Raw genomic sequence first — 21901 nt, forward strand, 5'->3', positions numbered from 1 at the left:
TGATGATGTCTGAGATTGGGCAACAGCATGATTTTTATACTTTTGCTAGTGGAATACTTTTTTTTTTTTTTTTTTTGGGAACAAAGATAAAATGTACCTTTCTTTGTTTATTTTGTATTTTGTACTTTATGTTGCATAATTACAAATCCTGATTGAAATGTGATCTAAATTAATTGGGTGACAACTCCCTGTTGGATAATTGAGTTTTAGGGCCTAATTTCTGATTTTTCATGTTACTCAGAACTCAGAATACATCGTGGCCTGCAGTGGTGCGGTACTAGACCTGCGAATCCTTTCAAAAATTTGACAATATCAATGATAATACTCACGCATGGACACAACCTCCGTTGTAGTCTAGGTGGTTAGGATACTCGGCTCTCACCCGAGAGACCCGGGTTCAAGTCCCGGCAACGGAAGCTTTTTTGGTTAACCTTTTTTGCCTTAGTGGATCAGTTAACTATATATTCTTGTGTCCCAGAACCATTTCATCTTACTTTTTTTATCATTCTCGGTGGTGCTGTTATTCATTTGTTTTTGTTTTTTTGGTGAGCCAAATGTTGTACTTATCCCTGAACATGTATAAACATTGTTGTCCCCCACAAAAAAAAAAAAAAGAAGAAGAAGAATTTATGTTCACCCCAAAACAGGGTTAAGACTTCTCTGAATGCTTCAAGGAAAAAGAAAAAACTGATGCTAAGGCTTATATTGGTGTAAATCAACCCTATATTTAATGGGGCTAAAAAATTATGAATTAGAATGAGTTTCTCAGCCATTGCAGCTCGCGAGCCAATTAAGTAGTCAATGCCCCATAATTTCTTGAATTAAAGACACGTTCAGCAAGAGAAAACAAGAGCAGCAGCAAGATGCAATAGTTTTGTTTATAGAAATTTCTTCAAGCTTTGGTGCTATCTAACCTCATGAAAAGCATAGTTTTGTGATAGATACATATGTTTGAGAAAAAGGTTAGAAGATTTTGATGAAAAAAAAAAAGAAAAGAAAAGAAGAGAGGTACTCCGACATTGATGGATGCCTCCATCAGTTGCTGAGTTGATTGGAAGCTATCTTGGGCTTATAAGAAGTCCCACATCGCCAATTTGATGAAGGTGAGAGGAGCTGGGCGGGCTATAAAAGGGACGCAGGCCGGTGACGAATGCTTCACGGAGCTGCGTGGTGAGCACAGAGCGAACTATTCTTTCGCCTTTTACTAAAGAATACCGTGTGCTCGCCACAAAAAGCAGCATACGCCAATTTTTGGAGGGTGCTTTTGCTAAAAGGGCCCCTACAGGTTTAAGTTTAAATATTATAACAAATAAATTTGGAACTTTTTTGTTTGCATCTGTTTCTTATTTTCAATAGTTAAATATAATCAATTATATGTATCTCTTTTTGTTTTTGTCCTATTGTATGTGTTAATTGTGGTAGTCATCAAAAGTTTTCCAATATAATGACATGTATGTGTTAGCTAAATCTAAATTAATCGGAGCATAAAACTACTCAAAAAGTAATAGGATCACAATACTATAGCCTAGGGTTTTTATGTGTAATTATAAGCTTTAGTTGGTTTTTATGTGTAAATAATTAGTTGCTAGATTATATATGCATTTCATTGTGACACGCATATAGGTTTAAAGAAATAAATAAATTACAACTAGAAGTTAAACTATTATGATAGGCATACAAAAGGGCATGAGAAGGAAAGAGAAAGGAAATAGTGACGAGACAAAAAGGCAAAAAGAAAAAAAAAATGGAAAAAGAAAGAAAGTAGTATAAAGGAAAAAAAAGTAGAATTTCGTACAAGGACAATTGGCCATTCGCTACCAATTGAAGATTGCCGGAGGAGGTTGTTGTATAAACTTAGTTGTCTTGTAAAGTCACATCCATTTGGCAAAAAAAATGAGAACTATAACATCTTGATTTTAGGAAAGCTGATCTACTCCTGCATTAGATTGCCTTAAAAAAGGAAAGGGGAAAAGAAAAAACCATTCATGCTTGAAAGATGCTACTTATAAATTTAGACAGGAGCTTTACTGGGGAAATACATTTCCTCTCTTTAATTTTTCCAACCCTTTACTGTTAAGCAAAAGTGGTCTGCATATGGCTGAGCCTTGGGAGGCTAACATTTTGGGGGTCCCAAGGTTTTTCTGGTTTTATGTCAAGGGTAGTTCTAGACTTCTAGTGCTCTACCATCATGCTGAGCATTATTTTGTAAGTTTTGTTGTATTTAGTAGTTCTTTTGGTTGAGAATTTAGTGCTGAAATTTTGGTAGGAGCTTTCTGACTTGGGATTGCTTAGCTTCTACTTTTGGTTGAACCAAAATTTTTTCTTCATTTTGACTCAAGAAACATTATGATGTGATTCTAGAGGTCCAACACATCTTAGTTTAATGGATGATGACTTAAAATTGTTAACTGCATTCAACATAAATTGTTGGAGTAGTTAAGCTTTCATTTTCCATAGTCTTGGCATGTCAACCCCAACAAAAAAAAAAAAGAAAGAAAAAGAAAAAGAAAAAAGCCTTGGCATGTCAACCATATCAATATCTGAAAAATGGAATCTGATAATCTTCATGAGAACCTTCTGAATACTGATTGGATCTTTTACCTAGGGATGGTATATTTTTCATCTGGAATCTTATGTTATAGAATAAAGATATGAACGTCATCACGTAGTAGGTTAAAGGACAGAAAGCTCTCTATCATTTCAAGGTATTTTAGGGTTAGGTTGTCCTTCAAAAGTAGCTATCGTGTATCATTTCCATATTTTGGCCTTTGCTGCCTAACTAATCCAATTTTCTTTAATCAATCCTAGTTAGCTTTGTGCAACTAATTAGTGATTAAAGCACGCTCAACATTAAAAAGAAAAATAATAATAAAGTACACTCAACGTATGAGCAACATATACATACATACATACATACGTAATTACTAGTAATTTGGTAAAGGGTTTTCATTGATGAAGGGGTCAGCCTAATTGTATGATCCTCACAAGTCCTCCAAGTTAAAGCAATATTATTCAGAAGAGGTCAATATAATTCACCCTTTAAAATGTGTTTCCAAAGTAAGAGAAGTTCAAAATAATTCTGGAACGTTGCTAATTCTTTAGGAATATAAATGTTTACTGTCTTGTTTCATGTATGGACTCTCATAGTCAGATACTTGCTCAAAATTCCAAGTCCCTTTGGAGCTTTTGAAAAATCAAGTCAAGAACAAGAATGTGCTCTTGTTTTTCAGAAGGGGTAAATTTAGAGATCAGGATTCAAGAACGAAGGATAATATGCAGGGTAACAGCAACAAAAGTTGCAGTTTTCCGTTCTCGGATGAAGAAATGATACACATTAGGCTAGTTGAAGAAATGACACAATTATATGGTAAAGAGCTCAATCTATTTCACTTGTAATAGATTAATTAATGCTTAATTTCCTCAACCCTACTCACAACTCTTCATGCAAGAGCTGAGGAATCTGCTGAAAAAAAAAAAACTAAGGCAAATTAGCTTGTATGTGTTTGCCCTTGATCCACCAAGACAAAAACAGTGGCTTGTACTGGGACATCCGATTCAATCAAAACATTGTTTTTAGATACATTTCTGAGAGCATGGTTAGGGAAGGAGCTGCCGCTTGTGCTCAAGGTATACTGTACATAGTTGACAAAATCAGGAAACAGAAGAATTGGGTTGAAATCCACAGTCCAAGAAGTGCCACTTCCTTGCACAGCCCTTCTTGCTACTGTTGCCTTAAGGTTCATCCCCTCCACATTATTCCGGTCAACAACAACATGATGAATTTGTTTAAAAGGGCCATTCTTTTGATCCAATTGAACAATGTCAATCCCCTTACCGGAGCCAGCAAACATGTTGTCCACAATGTTCACTCCTTTTACTAATCCATTTATCGATTTCAGGAGAACGAACGCATCACCAAGAAAGAAGCAATTCACGACATCCAGTTGAACAGGGTCCTCTGCTACAATCCCTGTGAAATCAAAGTAAGAATGCACGATCCTGATTTGTGTTAAACCTGGCAATTTTAGGTAAATTCCGGTGCCACCAAAGCCGGTGGCCTTATTATAGCAATGTACCCCAGAGATTGTGTTGGCTTGGCCTGAAATCATAATTCCAGTTGCAGCAGAAAAGATTACCACATCTGTGACAGCATTGTCATTTCCCATCAGGGCAATTCCTGTGCCTGAGAAATCTCTTTCCTTAGGATCACCACCAGCAGTAATGCGTTGCCCAAGATAGCAATTCCTGATATAGGTTTCATGACCATCTTGTACTAAAATACCATATGTGGTGAAATGTGTTATGTAGCAATTGTCAATGCTTGTCCTAAGTGAGTTCACAACTTGAATGCCTCCACCCCGGAAGCTAGAATCCAGCAATAGATCTCTCAGAGTTACAAATTCATGGTTGAATGCACCATTTTTGTTGGTTGCTGATAATTCAATCAAATATCTGTCACCTGGGAAAGTATCTGATGCCTTCAATGTTCCTCCATGTATCTGTCTCAAACAACGATGTCAAATTTAATACCTAGTCAGCGGAAACACGGACACATGTCCAAACGTGTGACATATTAGTTACTGGCTGAGAAAGTAGTTGCAGCAAATGCATTGATTCAACTTTCAAGGGTTGTTGAAAATATTAAAAAATCTTAGAAAAGAACAATGTTAATGGAATGACTTCATGGTTTTAAAGCTGGCATGCGGATTCTTTGATTTGGTAAAAGCATTTACCCAATCTAACTGATCTATCTAGCCCTTAACTACTCTTGCATAAAAACAGAAAATCCACAGAAGGGGCCAAACCTGAATCCACTATTGTTTACTCATTTTGTTGTCATCCATAAAAAATCAGACACCTGGTATGTCTCGGTCATATCTAAACAGAAACAATAGTGGGATTTTATTACTTGGAATTGTTGCTTGGGAACAAGACAGCAAGAAAGTTCATTTTCCATTTTGATAGTGCCAAAGGAACACAATTTTGCAAAATCCAAGAAGAATGATTCCAAGACTGATTCTTCAATCATCTTTCAATTTTGCATAATTGAATTAGTACTATTACTTTAACATACTTCAAAAATCTTAGACTGGAGCACCTTGAATTATGCTATCATATATTAAGTGGACCACCAAGTCCATGGGTTCCCCTGCTTGGTTGTACATTTCTCATTAGCCAATTGAAATTCAACCAAGTATTTCACTTTTTTCTCATCTGCAGCACTCTAAATTTGTGTGTGTGTGTGTGTGTGTTATATTTAAAGAAAAAAATTGCCGCAAATTTAGGGCGATTTACATTGGCATGTCAATTTTCCTTCACAATGGGATTGCAAATCTTGAATTCTAATGTATGAATTACTACTTCATACTAAGATTTTTCAAAGTCATCGGTTCGGTAGCATTGGACTTCCGCCGGCGGAAAAAATTACCAAGAACAGGACGAAGACTGAATTAAACAAGGTACAAAAAGAAGCACTTGCATACCACGAGATTACCCCGGCCGGCCAACAGCTGTAGAGGGCGGCTAATCAAGTAATTCCCGCCTTCAAGGCTAATCTGTGCACCACCAAGATTAACAATCCCGGTAATCAAGAACCCATTACTTGGACCTTGAAGTGCATCAGATATTGCTCTCAGAATTGCATCTGTACTGTCTGTTTTTCCTGTTGGGTCTGCCCCATATGATGTAACATTGTATACATTTGGCCTCGGCGTAACCTACAAAAGTAAGAAAGATACAAAAAATGCAACAAAATTTATGATCAAGAAAGCCATGTTCAGATAAAATCAAGAAACCAATTTAAAGAAAATGCCAAAGATTTTAATAGAAATAATACTCACTAGAGGGGCTGGAGCTGATATATATGGTGCCGGTGCTGGTGCTGGTGAAGGAGAAGATATTAATGAATCACGCTGCAAGAAAGAAGCCTTGAAACCTTGCATTTGCCGCATTTGATCGAGGTAATTTTGTTCCAAGAATCGAGTTTCTATTGGGAAAGTGTTTTTTCCATGCAAATGAGGATCGATACTAAGAACCAAACAAGCCAAACTCATTGTGAGAAACAAGGCCAGGGCTCTTCTTGAAGTTTCCATTTCTCTGTTCCCAAGTCGATTCTCGGAGCTGTGATCATATGAAAGAAAGCAGCTGGTTCTGAACTCAACTTTATCAGGGGAATTAAAAAGGGGTGCCAGAGAAAATACCAAATTGAAAGTTTATAAGAAAATGGTTCATACAAATTACACCAGAGGAGAGCAGAGGGAACAGGAAAGAAAGGAGGTGGGGGGGTTTGGCTTTTTGATGCTTGCTTTGCTATTTATACTTGTTTGAATTGGGAGGTAGGATAGGCATTGGGCCAATGGCTTGGAAAACTATAGGAAGTTTTGAATTCCTTATTCTTCTTTGTCGTTAACTCAAAGTGCCCTGACAGAAAAGTAAGCAGTCACCAACTTCTTACTTTAGGCATCATAGAATATAGCTAACTAGTTTGACATTAGTGTAAAAGGTATTTTTGCTAGCCAAGACTGCAAAGAGAAAAAGGAATTCTTTTCCAAAAAAATGAAAAAGAGAGAGAGAGAGAGGAATTAGTATATCAATTCAGGCAAAAGAAAGTTGCTATCTTTTCGTTGGATTCATTCATGTAAAGTACTCTTATTTGATTGGTTGATGGGACTTATTTGATTGGTTGATGGGACTTAGTTGATGTGAAGTAATAGAAGGAATTCGTCATGTTTAAGTTTTCTTTTTCCTACTGTGTTGATTGGGGTTGGACAACTTGTGCTCAATGGTTGGATGCTTTGTCCCAGATTTGGAGTTCAATTTCAGAATACTATACATATAGGAGGCGTCTGGTTTGTATTTTGGAGTCACCATTTTGGGCATGCTATAACATATAACAGTTCTAGGAGCCAACAGCCCAAGTCACCATTTTGGTAACCAAGTCTTGGGAAGCCCTTGACTTCCCGCCAAATTTGCCACTTAATTATGGTTGCTACCTTGGGTGGCTTTTTTCAACGGAGATTTCCGTTCGTTTCTTCTTCTCTTAGATTAAGTTAGAGTAGATTATATAATTATTATTGTTATGAAAAAAAAAATAACATATAACTGTTCCATTTTGGGCATACTATATCAGATGACCTACCATAAACCAAGACTTTATTCTTTTTTTTTTCTTAAGGGTTTTTCTAAATAAGGCATCCGTTAACACATCTACATTTCACTCAACCTATCATATATATACACACACATTAGCAATTATTACTTTCTCTTACATTTATACACTTTCTCTAATTAATTCCCTTCCATTTATATATTTTTCTAATTAATCTTATATTTCTAAAAATTTAACACCTGAAATACATCTTAATAATCACACTTGATACTACAAGTTTAATTACAAAACAGGGCCACTGCCCTACTATCTTCTTAGGCACATTCGTTTAGCCACAGGAAGGAGTTCATCTCCCATCTAACATCATGCACAAGAGCTTTACAGCAAATTGTGCCAGTTTGTGAGCAATTTTGTTACCTTATTCTATGGACGAAGAGAAAGAACATTGTTCAATCCACTCAAGGTGCTAGTATCCTCGAGAATAGTATGGTACCCTTGCGTTGCGTATTCAGTTTGAAAGTTATAACACTTTTATTCCCTACCAACAACAAAAAGTATAAATATATTTAATTTTGAAACTTATTCCTACTTCTCATTTACCTAAACATCCCTCAAAATTGAATATGTTGCTTTATGACCATCTCAACATATGCAGCTTTATAGCTATTAAAATTGCAATATCCATTACCTAAAACAAAAACAGGGAGTGAATTGCTCCTTGACATGTGAGTTGTGAAAAGAGTAAAATTTCACCGATCGAGACAGTTGGGTATTGGGTGGATTAGCTTTCTTGTCCCAAATCTGTCAACTGCTTTTCTTGAGAATTGAGAAGAAATTCAACCAAAAAAGAAAAAAAGAGGAGGGAAAATGTGAGACTCTTTATTGCTGGTGATCAATGTTGGTGATGCGTGCAGCGAGCAGGAAGCAATAAACTAACGGCTCAGACTATAAAGTAGTGATGTGAACGAAATGCGGTTAGGGACTCATCTAAAGTGCATTTGTCTCGTTTTTTAAACTGCATTTAACATTGGTAGCACGTTTATGACGTCAACGAGTCGAGTCGAGTTGAATACTCTAACGTTTAAGTTTGTTTAATTATTTTAATAAATTTAAAATTTTTTTTAAATTTAATTTGTTTATTTGTCAAATTGAACTTTGAACGAATTTTTTGTGGAGTTTAAATGTTAACGAACATGAAACAATTTTACCAAATCGAACTAGATTCGAGTAACTTAATTTATTTTTTAGCCTTGCACATTTGTCCAAAGAGTTTACCTAAAACAATCGATTGAAAATTACAACAGTTTTAAACGATGAATACAAATATGAGAATTCTTAAAATAAAATCAAGGAGGTGAGTCAGTCATCTTTTAATTTATTTCTGTCACTTAAGTTTATACTATGTCGCTTGGTATAGGATTTTCAATCGCTCTTTATAAGTAGAATCTGTCCAAAACGTACAACCTTTTTTTTTTTAGTGAAAACTTGTCCAAAATGTTTTGTTTTACTATAAGACTTGTCTAACCAGAAGAATGTGTAGTGTACTACCGGTTAAACTTCGGGTTGGGAAAATTAATTGGGGTTGAAAATGAACCAAGAGTCCTGTTCAAATAAGGATGTGAAAATTAATAAGCACGAGGTTTCTCAAGTTCTGCAAGGGTAGATATAGAGATTAGAGGCTATTCAGCCTAACATATTTGCCTAAGAAATATAATGAAACAAGTTTTGCTTTGATTTGGTAACATTATTGTACATTTGAAACTAAAGGACAATTACCATTTACCACTACATTTTTTTTTTTGGTTTCTCTCTTCCATTTCGTTCGTCCTAATTGCCTAACTGTCCAAAACTCCAAAAAATGATACTCTAATGGAAACCAATCAAATTGATCTAAATATCATAAAGTCTAAAGATTCAATTGACACCTTGATAAAGAAGTGAATTAGTTGTCCGTGACTAGGCAAAACAGAAAACATTACATTCCGCAACTAAAGCCATTTTTCTTGAGTGACCTTTATTGCTTCCATTTCTACAAGTCATGCTACGTCTAAAACACTTCTATTAGTCAATGGTTTAAGCAATTGGATGATCCTTCATAGGGCAAAGAAAATAATATTTGCAATAATGAGAGAACAAAAGGAAAAAAAAATTAATTCTAGGGAAGCTTCTTCACCATTCTTTCCATTTTCTTTCGAGTGAATGGCGAAAATAGTCACTGAACTATCTAAAATAGCACAGTTCGGTCATCAAACACTTTTTTCTTTTTGGTTAAAAAAGTCACTCAACTCCTTAAAACGGACCTTTTAAGTCATATCGCCCAATCTAGCTGGTAAACCAATTAGAAAGAACCACATTTGACCTGCTACTATAGATTTTTAAGGCTAAAAATGTCCTAAATTACAGGTTATTTCCAGTTAATTCATTAGAAAATGATTCAAAAGGCCTGTTTTTAACTTTTAAGGAGTTCGATAACTTTTTTGCTGCAAAGAAAGTTTAATGACTAGACCGTACTATTTTAGATACTAGTTTAGTAACCATTGTAGTTATTTACACATTTCTTTTCCAAAAAGCCCTTACAATCCTAAGGATTAGCAAACGCGACCAGTGAGATTATATGGAACTAATGATCTCATTAATATGCGTTCTTTGAATGAGTTGGTTTCGACTCCATATGTTTCCATCAGGCAATAATGCTTTTAATATGACTGTGCTCCGCTAGAACATAAATTTTTAACTTCTGGATACGGACAATTAAATTGGCATAATTCTACAGTATTTATACTTTTACAGGTGTCCCAAGAAGCTACAAAATGCTTATGAAAAAAAAAGAAGCTATTTTTCTTGCTTATACGTGTAAAGAAACTGTTGTAACGATTGACCCAAGAAGGACAATAACTTTGGCCAAAATTGACTACCAAATCGCTTCGCTTGAATTCAAGGTTGAATCAATGGGTACAATTAGAAGTTTTTTTTTTTTTTTTTTTTTTTTTTTGCCTTTTCAGCTATATAATCATCTATTAGTTTTGTTGGTACTTCCATTATTTACCAAAACAAGGACCCAAAAAAAAAAGAAAAAAAAAAGAAACAGAAAAAGAGAGTTCCTTACATGATTTAGTTCCCAAACCTAAGGATCCTAGTGTATATACATGTTTGCATTTTAAGCCACAAATTTGGCTGAATAGCATCTATTGAATGTCATTTTAGGATTGGTAAAAGATGTTAGCCTAAACTAATTAGCAATTAGAGTAGGACAGCCGGCGCCCCAGCCGGCTGCCATTCATGATTCATTGATTGTTTTGGTTGAGGAATTCCCCTAAGTTTCAACTGCTTCTAGGTTGGTTAAGAAAAGTTACCTACTTTTACTTCTTTATCTAAGCCACACAAATTTTGTAGCATATGGCCTATGCATATGAATTCCAAATTCTTTTGGTCTATGGCAAGGTTATAAAGACAAAAACAAAACTAACGAAAAAGAAAAGTCGAAAGGAATTTGGAATTCATATGCATGGGGCTGACAATTAGGGGTGTGAATTTGTAGTGATTTTACATCAATTTACACCCCTAATTGGCAGTCCTAAGGTAACCTACTTATACAAAAACTAGAAGAAAGTTAAAAATTACTATAGTACATGATAAGTACCTACCAAGAAAATTATGAAGTACACTTGGCTTGAAAATACCCATGTCAGTGATGATTTCCCAAGTTCACTAGGCCACGTTTTTTAAAGGGTGACGGTCACATTTGCCAAATGCGACGGGAACTTTCAATATTTTCTACTTAATTTTAATAATTTTGGTTCATTTATAAAAGGGGTTTTTTTTAAAAACTAGCATTCAATAGGTATTTGTTAAGATACTTAAATTACAGGGAACTTAGCATGTGAACACACACACTAATAATTATTACACTACCTTTCGTATAAAAGCTTTCCCTACTTAACTTTTGCATTTCCAAATATCAATAGCTAAACGACATTTTAATTAGTGCCAATTGGACACTTTATAAAAATGACCACAACAAGTCAACAGTAATAAATAATAATTGTAAGATGAAGCTGGAATATGAAAACTTGCAATAAAATGATAATAATCATAAGCAAAAGTTATTCAAAACATCTCCTACATTTCGCCAAATGAAATTGTTTGTCACTCACTTTCAAAATATTAACTTTTCATTTCTTATAAATTCAAATTAGCAAATTTTGGTCCCAACCTAAGTTTCTGATAACTTTTTAGGCTAAAATCACCATATGACCTACAAGAAATCATTTTTTATGCACAAAAAGGTTGGATTCCATTTTTATGCTAGCAAAAATTTGTGTGGATTGGATTCAATCCCACCTTTTTAAAGAAAAAAATAAATATGGTTCAGGTTATATCTTACTTTTTTAAGGACAAAAATAAATATGGATCGAGTTATTTGTTTAATTACGAATAGAATATAGCCTTTTTGTCCCCAAAAAATGACTATGTATAGGTCATGTGATGAATTCAGAGTAAAATATGGTCGAAAATCTAAGTTGGGATAAAATTTTACCAATTTAATTGTATAAGAGATGTAAAAATACTATTTTGAAAGTGAAGAACAAAAAAAAATTCATGGAAGTAACATATTTTAAACGATTTTCCCGAATCATAAAAGTAACAAAGAGAGCGCGTGCAGACATCTTGGGCTATTAAATCGAATAGCACATTAATATCAACAAATGACTAAAGGTGCCGGGCTAGAAGGAATACAACCATCTTGGGCTACCTCTATCCTCGCCTTACAAGTATTTGATACCCGGTGACGATTCGGGATACGTGCATGCATGCATCCCGAGGATTAGGCCCACCCAATAAAATCCCCCATAACTGAAGATTAATCATGAAACTATTATTTTCAATTAGTGCTTTATAATTTAATCCAAGATTTTCGAAGTTGCGTGTTTTTGTAATTCCTGTCTCCAACAGAATAAAAAAAAAAGAAAAAAAGTTAATTAAAGGTTTCTTTTCGGAGCAAGTTAATAAAAGGCACTTACTCTTATTTCTAGAGAAGTAAAACTTTGAGAAAACCCTTAGATCTTGTTATTTTCAGTTTGTGTTTTATGATTTCATCTAAGAAACCGTACAATTGGCAATGAAACCAGTAAATTTTGCATCATGTATTCCAAAATTTTGAAAAATAAAAGATGATATTTCTTTTGGACCAACAAATTGGGATAGTTAAATGTGTAATACAACAAATGGGGTCGTAAAAACATTCTGATTTAGGAAAAAAAAATCTTCGGAAAACAAAAGGTTGAATTTATGTTTTTCAATTAAGAGACGAGAAATAGGCCGCGACAAGGCGAAGATGGATGTCGTTTTTCTCCGCATCAAGCCACGCTTGAGTAAAATTCAGACAGCGCTAGTGCCATAAATCATAGATCTAAGAATAATTACAAGCCATTATTGATTCAGTGCTTTTTCACCTAATTTTCTTACGGTTTCGTACCTATATATAATCTCTTTATGATTTAAACTAAAGTATCAAAACGACGGAAATATGACTTACAACAGAACTAGTTCCAGTATCAAAATTAGGACGAAGTCAAAGCACTCGTAGTAAATGGGATCAAATTTTAGTATAGTAAAACTTATTCTTTGTAAAAAAAAAAAACTACTAATATTACATAGAGATTATAATTTTACCCTACGAGTACTCATTTTCTTGAAGCATTGCAAAACTAATTCATTATTAATTTTGTTAAATACATCTTTTCCAATGCAAGTAACTGAAGCTCTTGATTTTTTAAAAATAATTTGTGAACTGCGATCAATTTGATCTTCTACGGGTTTCTTTTAAAAAATTTATCTTTACCTATTATAAATAAAAATCATAATAACTTAATTTCGTGTTATAAATAAAAAAATTAACCGTCCACTTGAAAAATTCTTGTTTTTTGAAAAAATTAGTTTGAAGAATTGGTTTTCCCACTCCACTCAAGAAAGATCATCCCTTATTTTTGGAACCTTTGGAAGAATTTATTTTTGAAGTAACTTCCATAAATAACTTGAAATGAATTAAAAATTATTGTGATGGTAAGTATTATGAATATTCAATTGTTTGGGGTCAATGTATATAGAAAAGAAAATATGGTAAAATTTAGTGGGCCAAATAAGATACAACTTTAAAATGTTCTAAATTTTCTAAACCTAAAAACTAATTTTTCCAAAGTTAAGTGGGGTCAATTAACCCCCCTTGCTTGCATGTGCCTCCGCCACTAATCAAAATTATCTGGTTTAGAAACTAGTAACTAGATTGTTTGAGATACATAAATGCAGTACGTACTACAGTTTAGCATATTTTCACGTAATTCTCTTATGATTTTAAAATCTATACATGACCCACCTGTACATGGTAAAAAAGATGACTTCAATAAGCTCAGACTGGAAAGCTGATTTGTTGCTATTTGCAAAGGGCACTAGAAATAGAATGCCAATGTAGTTTTAGAGGAAGAGAATCTGACAATGTGGAAGCACAAATCCAATGCAAATTGTCGTTATGAAATTTGAAAGCACAACTTAAAGGAAATTGACCGTCCTAGTGACACTTTTATTCCATGCAAAGCTACCGTTTCCAGAGCTCTGGATTTGTTGCCCAATTTTAACGTACCTGTCTTGTCTGATCTTTATTCGTACTTAATTCTGTACCATATGGAAGGGGGAGAAAAAAGCAAAATTAATGGCAGTTGTTACATTTTCACATTGAAGATTGATTTGACAGACCATCTCCTTTGTTCACAATAACCACAGACAAGGTGTTCTTGAAATTCAATGCAACTGGTGCTTATCTACGGAACGATGAATGGGAGGATTGGCTGTATATTGCTTCAGGTGCTGCAATCCCGGAAGATTAATGTTCTTGCATGCCTTTTGGTCTTCAGCTCACAAGAACGAGATATTTTGTTTGTTCTTAAGTTTCCTCTCTTTGTCCATATGAATTAGCTTAGAGTAAAAAAGAGAATTAATTATTACAGCGATAAATTTACCAATATTATTGAAAACTGAACAGAATATTGGCCCTATTATAATTGGATGCAGGCTGAGTTTATTTACTTGGATGGTCCCTACGTACATACGTATATATCAAGCATTTGCAACTAAACAAATAATACTAAGCAGGAGGATGCTTTATGCTAAGCAAAGCATGAGACATTTTAGCTTAGTTCATTTAATCAAATGTGGAGTGAGTGAGATTAGCATATTAACCCATAATCACAAAGTGGATGCCATGTGCTTTCCGATTTGATAGTAAGCAGAAGGTGTTTTGGAGCCACTTACCAGAAATAGTTCTAAATTGACCTATATTCAGGAAGAGCGTAGGTACCAAATTTTTGTCAATTTTAATATTTTCTTGAATTTTATTCTTTAATGGGTCATTTATTTTCATGCATTTTAATGTATATTTTTCTTATTTTTGTAGATTTTTCTTTTAAAAAAAAGAAAAAAATGGAAAAAGAAAAAAAATCCAGAAAAGAAAAAACTACTTTCTAATCATTTTTTTCCAACTACTATACTATTAACTCAACCCAACACTTCACTCAGTCCCATCCCACTTTTCTTGACAAAAAAAGAAAGACAAAAAAAAAAGACAACAACTCTCTCCCTCTCGGTTCTTTTTCTCTCTTCTCCTCTCAATTTCACAGGACAGACACTTTCCCCACATCCCTTCGCATCTCTCGGCCTCTCCCTCAATCTGACAAAAAAAAAAGGGATAATTGCAGAAACCTCCCCTAAGGTTTCTTTCAATAGCCCATACCTCCCCTATAATTTACAAAATAACATTAACCTCCCCTAAAAACTAATTGGAGCTTATTGCTATCAAAAGATTGTGTGAATTTACCTAGCTACCCCAATTATTTGTGATTATCCGATGAACAAATTTTACAAAAGAATGAATGTTGCTTATTAATAAATTGAGGAAGTAAATAAGCTAATTAATTACTAATTAAACAAATTGAGTAACTAATTAAACTACCTTATGAAAAAATTAATAATAAAAAAGTATGTTGACTGCTACATTTAGAGTTTCTGCCCTTGTCACTATAATTGGCATTTCCCTTTGATTACTAAGGAAGAAGGCAGTTGTTGTTGAGATTGTAGTACTGGAGCTATGAATGTTCTTCTTCGGGACCATCATACCATTGGAAGTACTTGCATTTTGCACAAAAAAAAAAAATATAACTTGTTGGGATTCTTTTCGGTCTCAGAAATCTTCAGTGTTGCTTTTCGTTTGCAGGTGCAATATATGTTCTTTATTGTGAAGGATGTTGGGGAGTTCTACGATTCTCCCCATGGCTGGAAGAAGCTATGTTTTTTGCTGCAACACTTCACCTCTAACTATCAAATTAAAGTCAAGAAAACTAGCTGTGTTACCGGTAAAAACCAGCTGTAGTAGTGTATTGCTAAATCAGACCTCATTTATAAGCTCATGCAAGTTCAGATCTCATTTTGCCGTTTATTAGTCGTTGCATTTATCTGATCCTTAAGCTGTTGCAAGTGCATTGGAAATGGTTTGCACTTATACCCCCTGAAGTCTATTGATCCTTAATAGGATTTGTCCTTCCTTTGCTAATACTACTAGGCAAGCAAGATGAAGGGCAAATCTGGCACAAATTTCTTATCTCCCTCCTTAAAACAATTTTTTAATGGGACTCTTTCTACTTTGGACAGAATCTGCAACAGATTCCTTAAGCTTAGGGGGGGTAAATGCAATTTCTTAAATCAGAGGGGAGGTTAGTGCTACTGTCAGAAACCTCAGGGGAGGTTTCTGTAATTTTCCCAAAAAAAAAAATTGCTCACCTTGTTCCCCTCTCTCTTTCTTTTTTCTCTCAAGACAAAAAAGGCACTCCCCTCTCAATCCCCCCTCTCGGCTCTCTCAATTTCTCAATAACACACAACAATCATACACACATAAAACTCCTTTTCTCAGCTTTCTTCCTCTCTCGGACAAAAAAAAAAAAGAAAAAAAAAAGAAGAAGACGGCAAAAGAACAAGAAAGAAGTGTTACTGCCATTGAAGTTGCCATTGCCGGAGAATAGTCACGAGTTTCTTCAACAAATCTGCACCACCAGAATTCAAAGGCTATTAAGCTAGTTAAGGTAATCTTCTCATTTTCCTTTACGTAAATGCGGCCCTGCTTTCTGTGATTAGGCCCTGCTTAAATAATGACTGCTTTGTGAACAGGAGTAGATGGTTAACGTTTTTCCTTTCCTTTCATTTTTTTTCGTTTCTTTTTCTTTGTGGTAATTGCTATACTGGTTGTTGGTAAAATTTGGGACTCCAAATTTGCCCAAGTTTTATTATATATGTGAGTCAAGATCATGCATGTTAACTGTTTGAAAAAATGCCAAAATAGAAAATCGAATTAAATTGCTTTTTTTTGTTAATTTAAAGTCATAGTTGTATTCTAGAAATCATAAGGGTTGTTTGGTGTAGTTTTTGTGAATTTTAGTGTTGATTTAGGTGTTTTTTAAAAATAAAATCGCAGCTGTAAATTCACATTTCGAGCACTTTTTAGTCATTTTTTTGCAAAAGACATTAGCATCAAAGATATTCACATTTAACCTCTTACAGCCAGCCATTAACAACAGCAAAAAATAAATAAATAAATCAAAATCAAAATCAAAACTTGTCTAGCAAAAAATAATAATAATAATGAACCACCTTCAGATTTTTTACCTGCAACGTATAATTGAAACTTTCCAAGCATTAAGAGAAAAGGGGACGGCAACAAATCCTAATCCAAAACTTATATATTTTTTTTGCTAGACAAGTTTTGATTTTTAAATTTTTTTGGGCTGTTATTAATGGCTTGCTGTAAGAGGTTAAATGTGAATATCTTTGATGCTAGTGTCTTTTACAATATGATGCAGCCAAGCTGGCAACAAGAAAGATGAAGTTGAGTCAGAAACTGCATTCAGAAGAGCTTTGGCAATTGACTTGGTCCAAGGTTTATTCTTAAATATCTGTTGCACGTGATTCTTGCTTCATTTGTCTAATTATCTAGCAAAGAATTGAACTAATAGCCGAGGAGTCATTAGTGTTGTTAATTTACATTTGGTCTCCATGATATGATTTAGAGGAAAGAATCCGTGCTCTTGAAAGTTTCACGGCTTTAAATTGTATGTTTTTTGTTGCCCGAATGGTGTTATATACTCGTCAGCTTCCGTAAATTGCTGCTATATGACGGCTAGTATACATGTATATATAAGGTAAGCATTCAGGTTAATAAAGGTTAATTTTCCAACAATAAATTGTAGCCTTTTTGATAGTAAGACTTCTGAGGATGTTCAGGTCACTGCTTTCTTATTTTACATTAACTAGAAAGCTTCTTCATTCTTGTTTCATATTACTATCTTTCGTTGCTAAGCTTGATTGCTGTTTGGGCTACTTGCCTCATCTAAGATTTCGTGATAGAGTGTACAAGTTTGTAAATGGTTGAACTTGTACTTTATCCTGCATTATTTTTCAATGAATGCTTTCTATGATCAAAAGACAAAGATCCATCAATTTCACATGGTTATTTTTATGGTCATTAGCTTAAAGTTAACAATATACCAGTGAAACAGAGTTGCACTAAACCACTTTAAACTTAATTCTTTGCGTCACTTTGAACTGTCAACAAACTCAATTACTGTAAGTCAATAACCATATTAGTGGTTCATTTTATTTAAGTAATATATATATATATATATATATATTTTACTTGTAAATCTTTTTAGTGCTTGGCTCTATGTAACTAATGCTATGGATAGATGACTGTTTGCTAAGTATTTCATTTTTCTTCATGCTTCTACTCGTTCTGCACCATATGAAAGGGGCCTTTACCCTTTAGATTACCAATTGAGATGCTGAAATAGAACCTATAAAGAAAAGAAAGAAAGTCAATGCACCATATGAATAAATTACCATAGATATGCATGCGGATCTCTTTTTTTTTATTTATGTTTGGTATTGTTTACCAAATGTATCAGTGCAAACTACACAATGAGAAGCTGGTAATTAAGAATGTGAAGCTGCACTACTGCATAGTGCATTAGTATAGCTTATCTTGTCACAAATCCTTGGTGTTTAAATTTAAAGAAAGGGTATCTTGATATTGGATGCGAAGTGGTCAACTAAAACTAACCTTATGGATCTAATGGTGTCTTGCTACTCTATCAATCTCAACATACATAATGTTATGCATTTTGTGGTCAAAGGGGACAAAGTGCTTATTATGAAAGATTGAGGGTATGAGTAATTGTTGGACTATCAGTTAAAGGGTTAAATGTAGTTAAGCTTTATTTGTGTATAGAATTAGACATGAAAAAAAATTGTTGTCTAGGTAGAAATTGCAGTAGTATTGAGTCTAGTTGTGTGCAGTCTTGCTTCACAAATCCCTATATTACATGATCCTTACATCTGTTTGAAACAACTGGTCATACTTGTTCAACTCCATTCTTTTGTTGTCAATTGTGAGCTCAGCTAAAATTTTCTGATCATCCTCTAGTATTTGTTTAGCTCTCATAACCGATATGCTATTATCTAGCCACAATTAAATATGCTCAATAATAGCTCGATTTGAATAGGACTTGTGAACTGCTGATGGTGAGAATATAGGATTACCTTTTGCAGGTAGAGTTTTATAATTAAAGATGGAAATCAGGACCATAAAAGGAAGCTCTTCTCCACACCGACCTAAATGGAGGAAAATTGCTTATGGAGGGATGCAACCTGGGTTTGAGGACAATCACACTGATGAGTCCTTTTTAGAAGATATGATCATGAATGCTAATGTTGTCAGAAGGAACTTCTTAAGGGTGATGCTAGATTCAGTTTCCATCTCGGAGTATCTGTGCATTGTTGCTCTTGTGGTCTTGGTTTGGACCTATACCCTTAGATCTACATTTGCTGAAGATTCTCTTTTGCTTCTTGACGTTAGCCTTCTTGGGTTAGGTTTCTTCATTCTTCTGTTGACTGCAGAAATGCTATCTTTTAATCTTCTTCTTAGTTATTTACTTAAGATCTCCTTCTTTATAACAGGTTTATATCTTTTGTCTCCTATTTACCAAACCCTCACCCGCTCTATTAGTTCAGATTCCATATGGGCTCTAACAGCTGCACTTATCATACTTCATCTCTTCCTCCATGACTACTCAGGACCCACAGTAAAAGCTCCAGGGACTGTGGAAAATCCCACCTTTACAAGCAACATCTCTTTAAATGCTTCTATTGTGGCGTCTCTCTTGATTGCTTCACGCCTTCCATCAAGACTTCATGTCTTTGCCATTGTGCTCTTCTCCTTGCAAGTTTTTTTGTTTGCTCCACTAGTCACATATTGCGTAAGGAAGTATTCTTTCCGGTTACATCTCTTTCTTTCCTTTAGTTTAATGTGTCTGACATTGTTTTTTATTCATAGTTTGCACAGGTTGCTTTTTGTGCTATTCTTTGTCATTTTGGCTTTCGTTAATGTGGTCTGTCCTTATTGGCTGATTAGAATTCAGAAGTACAAATTTGAGATCAATGGTCCTTGGGATGAAGCTAAACTTTGCTTTAACATTACAGAATAACAATTTTTTGTAACTTTTGAGGATGTTTTGAGAATGATGAATCCTGAAGATCAATTGTAATGTCTTTTGTTGATTGTGGTAATTTAAATTCTCTTTATGTGGCTCATTGTAAACAGGCTTCTGATGCCTGAATTTAAGGCTGTTGGGAAATGTTGAATTAATTACAAAAGCAAAAAAATCATTCTAGACGCATGCTTATATTTGGTGCTGATCTTTACATTACCAGAGATGGTATGAACGGTTTATTTCCAATGAGAAGATAAAAGGCTATAAGGCCTCATCATAGATTAGCGTACTAAAATCGCTATTAATTTTGATGAGACAGCTATTCCCGTAGTTGGTTTTGCTCTACTTTTTAAGTGATTTGCTAAATTTGGTTAGCTATTAAAGTGAAGAATTATGGTTTGCTGTGCCGAGATAAGCAAAAGATATTGTGCTAATGGTCTTCACAACTTTAGTGTAGAATAGCCACATATCTTTCCTTATCTTCAAGAGTAATTAAATAAATTGAGTAGCCATGTACTTATCCATCTTTACTTGGATTGTACCTTTCCTGCTTCCTGGATGGATAGGAATCTGGGGCCTCTAGAATCATAGAAGTTGTTGTACAGAACAATTTGTGGTCAAGAGCGAAAGCTTTTGAAAATACACAGTTTGGATTGATGCTGTACACACTTCTGAACAAATTGTACCTACAAATTCAGCAGTTTTTTAATACAGATGTACATATAATATTGGCTGAAATTGTTCTGTGATGTACGTTTGTTCATTCTGACGGTTGTACAGGCTCACTGAACCTCTAAATCTTGCAGCCTATAGAAGTTTGTAGGCCAAGGAACATTAAGGTGGTTTTTTTTTTTGGGGGGGGGGGGGGGGGGGGGGGGTGGGAGAGGAAGGGGGTTGAAGGAGAAAAATTGAGCTTGACACTGAAAAATAATGATGAACTGCAATTATAACGTCCAAAGGAACAGGTTTTAAAAATAACAAATAGCTTGATTTATTTTCAGTAAAAAGTGCATAAGCTACATCAACGATAATAGTAATAGCAGTAATAATAACAATAATGATGGGGTGAACAGAAGGGAAAGAAATGCGGCTATGTTTATTTTGATCCCATCACAAATGTATCCAGAGGATTAGACTAAGAATCAAATCTTGCTGGGGGAAACATTTGATGAAGAAGCCTCTTCTGTCAACTTCTTGGCATGTTCCTCCAATTGGAGAAGCAGATTGTCTATCTTTGCCTCCAGATTTGTTACCATTTCCATGTCCATTTGATCAATTGGCACCCCAGGCCAACCAACAATGCCATCCTGGGCAAAAAGGTCATCCAACTTCTTGGCTCGTTCTTCTTCAATCTCTTGTTGAACTTCAAGTTCATGAAGTTGTTGCTCGAGCTGTTCAACTCTAGCTCGAGCAAGGGCCTCAGCAAGTTGATCTGCATCGTCCCTAGGCATGTCTCTCCCCAGAAATCGATTGAAAACTTTGTCTGCATTTGGATGGAAGAAAGAGTGTGGCTCACCAGTTGGAGAAAAAATTATGACTCCAATGTCAACTTTGCATGTTGTGCAAAGTTCACTTGCTTCCATGAAAAGCTCATCTCTTAGTTTGTAAAAAGTAGCATACAGATCATCCTCCTTTTCTATCTTTTTCATCTCAATTTTTTCACGACCTTTCATCTGCTTATCTCCCGTGAGTTTTCAACAAGTGAACTCAGGAATGAGTCTCTCAGTTCTGTATGCAAATTTATAGTTGAAAGCCAAGGGATTGCTTAATTATTATCTTTTATAATTAGTTTTAAAGTAAATGAAAAGATTTAGTGGACGTTCTATCCATATTTGTATACGTTTTGTCCACATTTGTATCCGACTCTTTTATAATTAGTTTTAAAGTAAATGAAAAGATTTAATGGACGTTTTATCCATATTTGTATACGTTTTGCCCATATCCGACTCTTTATAAGTAGTTTTAAAGTAAATGAAAAGATTTAATAGACGTTTTATCCATATTTGTATACGTTTTACCCATATTTGTATCCAACTCTTTTATAATTAATTTTAAAGTAAATGAAAAGATTTAATGGATGTTTTATCCATATTTGTATCCAACTCTTTTATAATTAGTTTTAAAGTAAATGAAAAGATTTAATGGGCGTTTTATCCATATTTGTATACGTTTTGCACATATTTGTATCCGACTCTCTTATAATTAGTTT

At 34.4% G+C, this 21901-nt stretch overlaps 3 protein-coding genes and 2 non-coding genes across 6 annotated transcripts; 3 read left to right on the plus strand and 2 right to left on the minus strand.

The window, feature by feature from the left end:
* Positions 1 to 343: 343 nt before the first annotated feature.
* Positions 344 to 416, plus strand: TRNAE-CUC (transfer RNA glutamic acid (anticodon CUC)). The gene has a single exon. It is a non-coding gene; the product is annotated as a tRNA-Glu (tRNA).
* Positions 417 to 1161: 745 nt separating this feature from the next.
* Positions 1162 to 1279, plus strand: LOC113710796 (U5 spliceosomal RNA). Its single transcript, XR_003452977.2, has one exon. It is a non-coding gene; the product is annotated as a U5 spliceosomal RNA (small nuclear RNA).
* Positions 1280 to 3360: 2081 nt separating this feature from the next.
* LOC113710346 (polygalacturonase QRT3) lies at positions 3361 to 6296 on the minus strand. The gene is made up of 3 exons (XM_027233299.2): positions 5841 to 6296; positions 5484 to 5717; positions 3361 to 4499 (listed from the first exon to the last, which is right to left on the minus strand). Exons 1-3 carry the CDS (start codon positions 6090 to 6092, stop codon positions 3489 to 3491), a joined length of 1497 nt encoding a protein of 498 aa, XP_027089100.1. The 5' UTR covers positions 6093 to 6296; the 3' UTR covers positions 3361 to 3488.
* Positions 6297 to 15972: 9676 nt separating this feature from the next.
* On the plus strand, positions 15973 to 19792 carry LOC113710350 (phosphatidylinositol N-acetylglucosaminyltransferase subunit C). Of its 2 annotated transcripts, XM_027233305.2 has the most exons (3): positions 15979 to 16233; positions 17008 to 17084; positions 18752 to 19792. In XM_027233305.2, exon 3 carries the CDS (start codon positions 18772 to 18774, stop codon positions 19684 to 19686), a length of 915 nt encoding a protein of 304 aa, XP_027089106.1. In that variant the 5' UTR covers positions 15979 to 16233; positions 17008 to 17084; positions 18752 to 18771; the 3' UTR covers positions 19687 to 19792. The 2 variants fall into 2 exon arrangements, with proteins under 2 accessions (XP_027089107.1, XP_027089106.1); XM_027233306.2 differs by lacking the exon at positions 17008 to 17084 and having other exon boundaries at positions 15973 to 16233.
* A 1042-nt stretch (positions 19793 to 20834) lies between these two features.
* Positions 20835 to 21365, minus strand: LOC113710714 (agamous-like MADS-box protein AGL62). The gene has a single exon (XM_027233832.1). It carries the CDS (start codon positions 21363 to 21365, stop codon positions 20835 to 20837), a length of 531 nt encoding a protein of 176 aa, XP_027089633.1.
* Between the last annotated feature and the right edge of the window lie 536 nt (positions 21366 to 21901).

This window comes from Coffea arabica, chromosome 9e (genome assembly GCF_036785885.1).
Source record: "Coffea arabica cultivar ET-39 chromosome 9e, Coffea Arabica ET-39 HiFi, whole genome shotgun sequence".
Taxonomy (NCBI): Eukaryota; Viridiplantae; Streptophyta; class Magnoliopsida; order Gentianales; family Rubiaceae; genus Coffea; species Coffea arabica.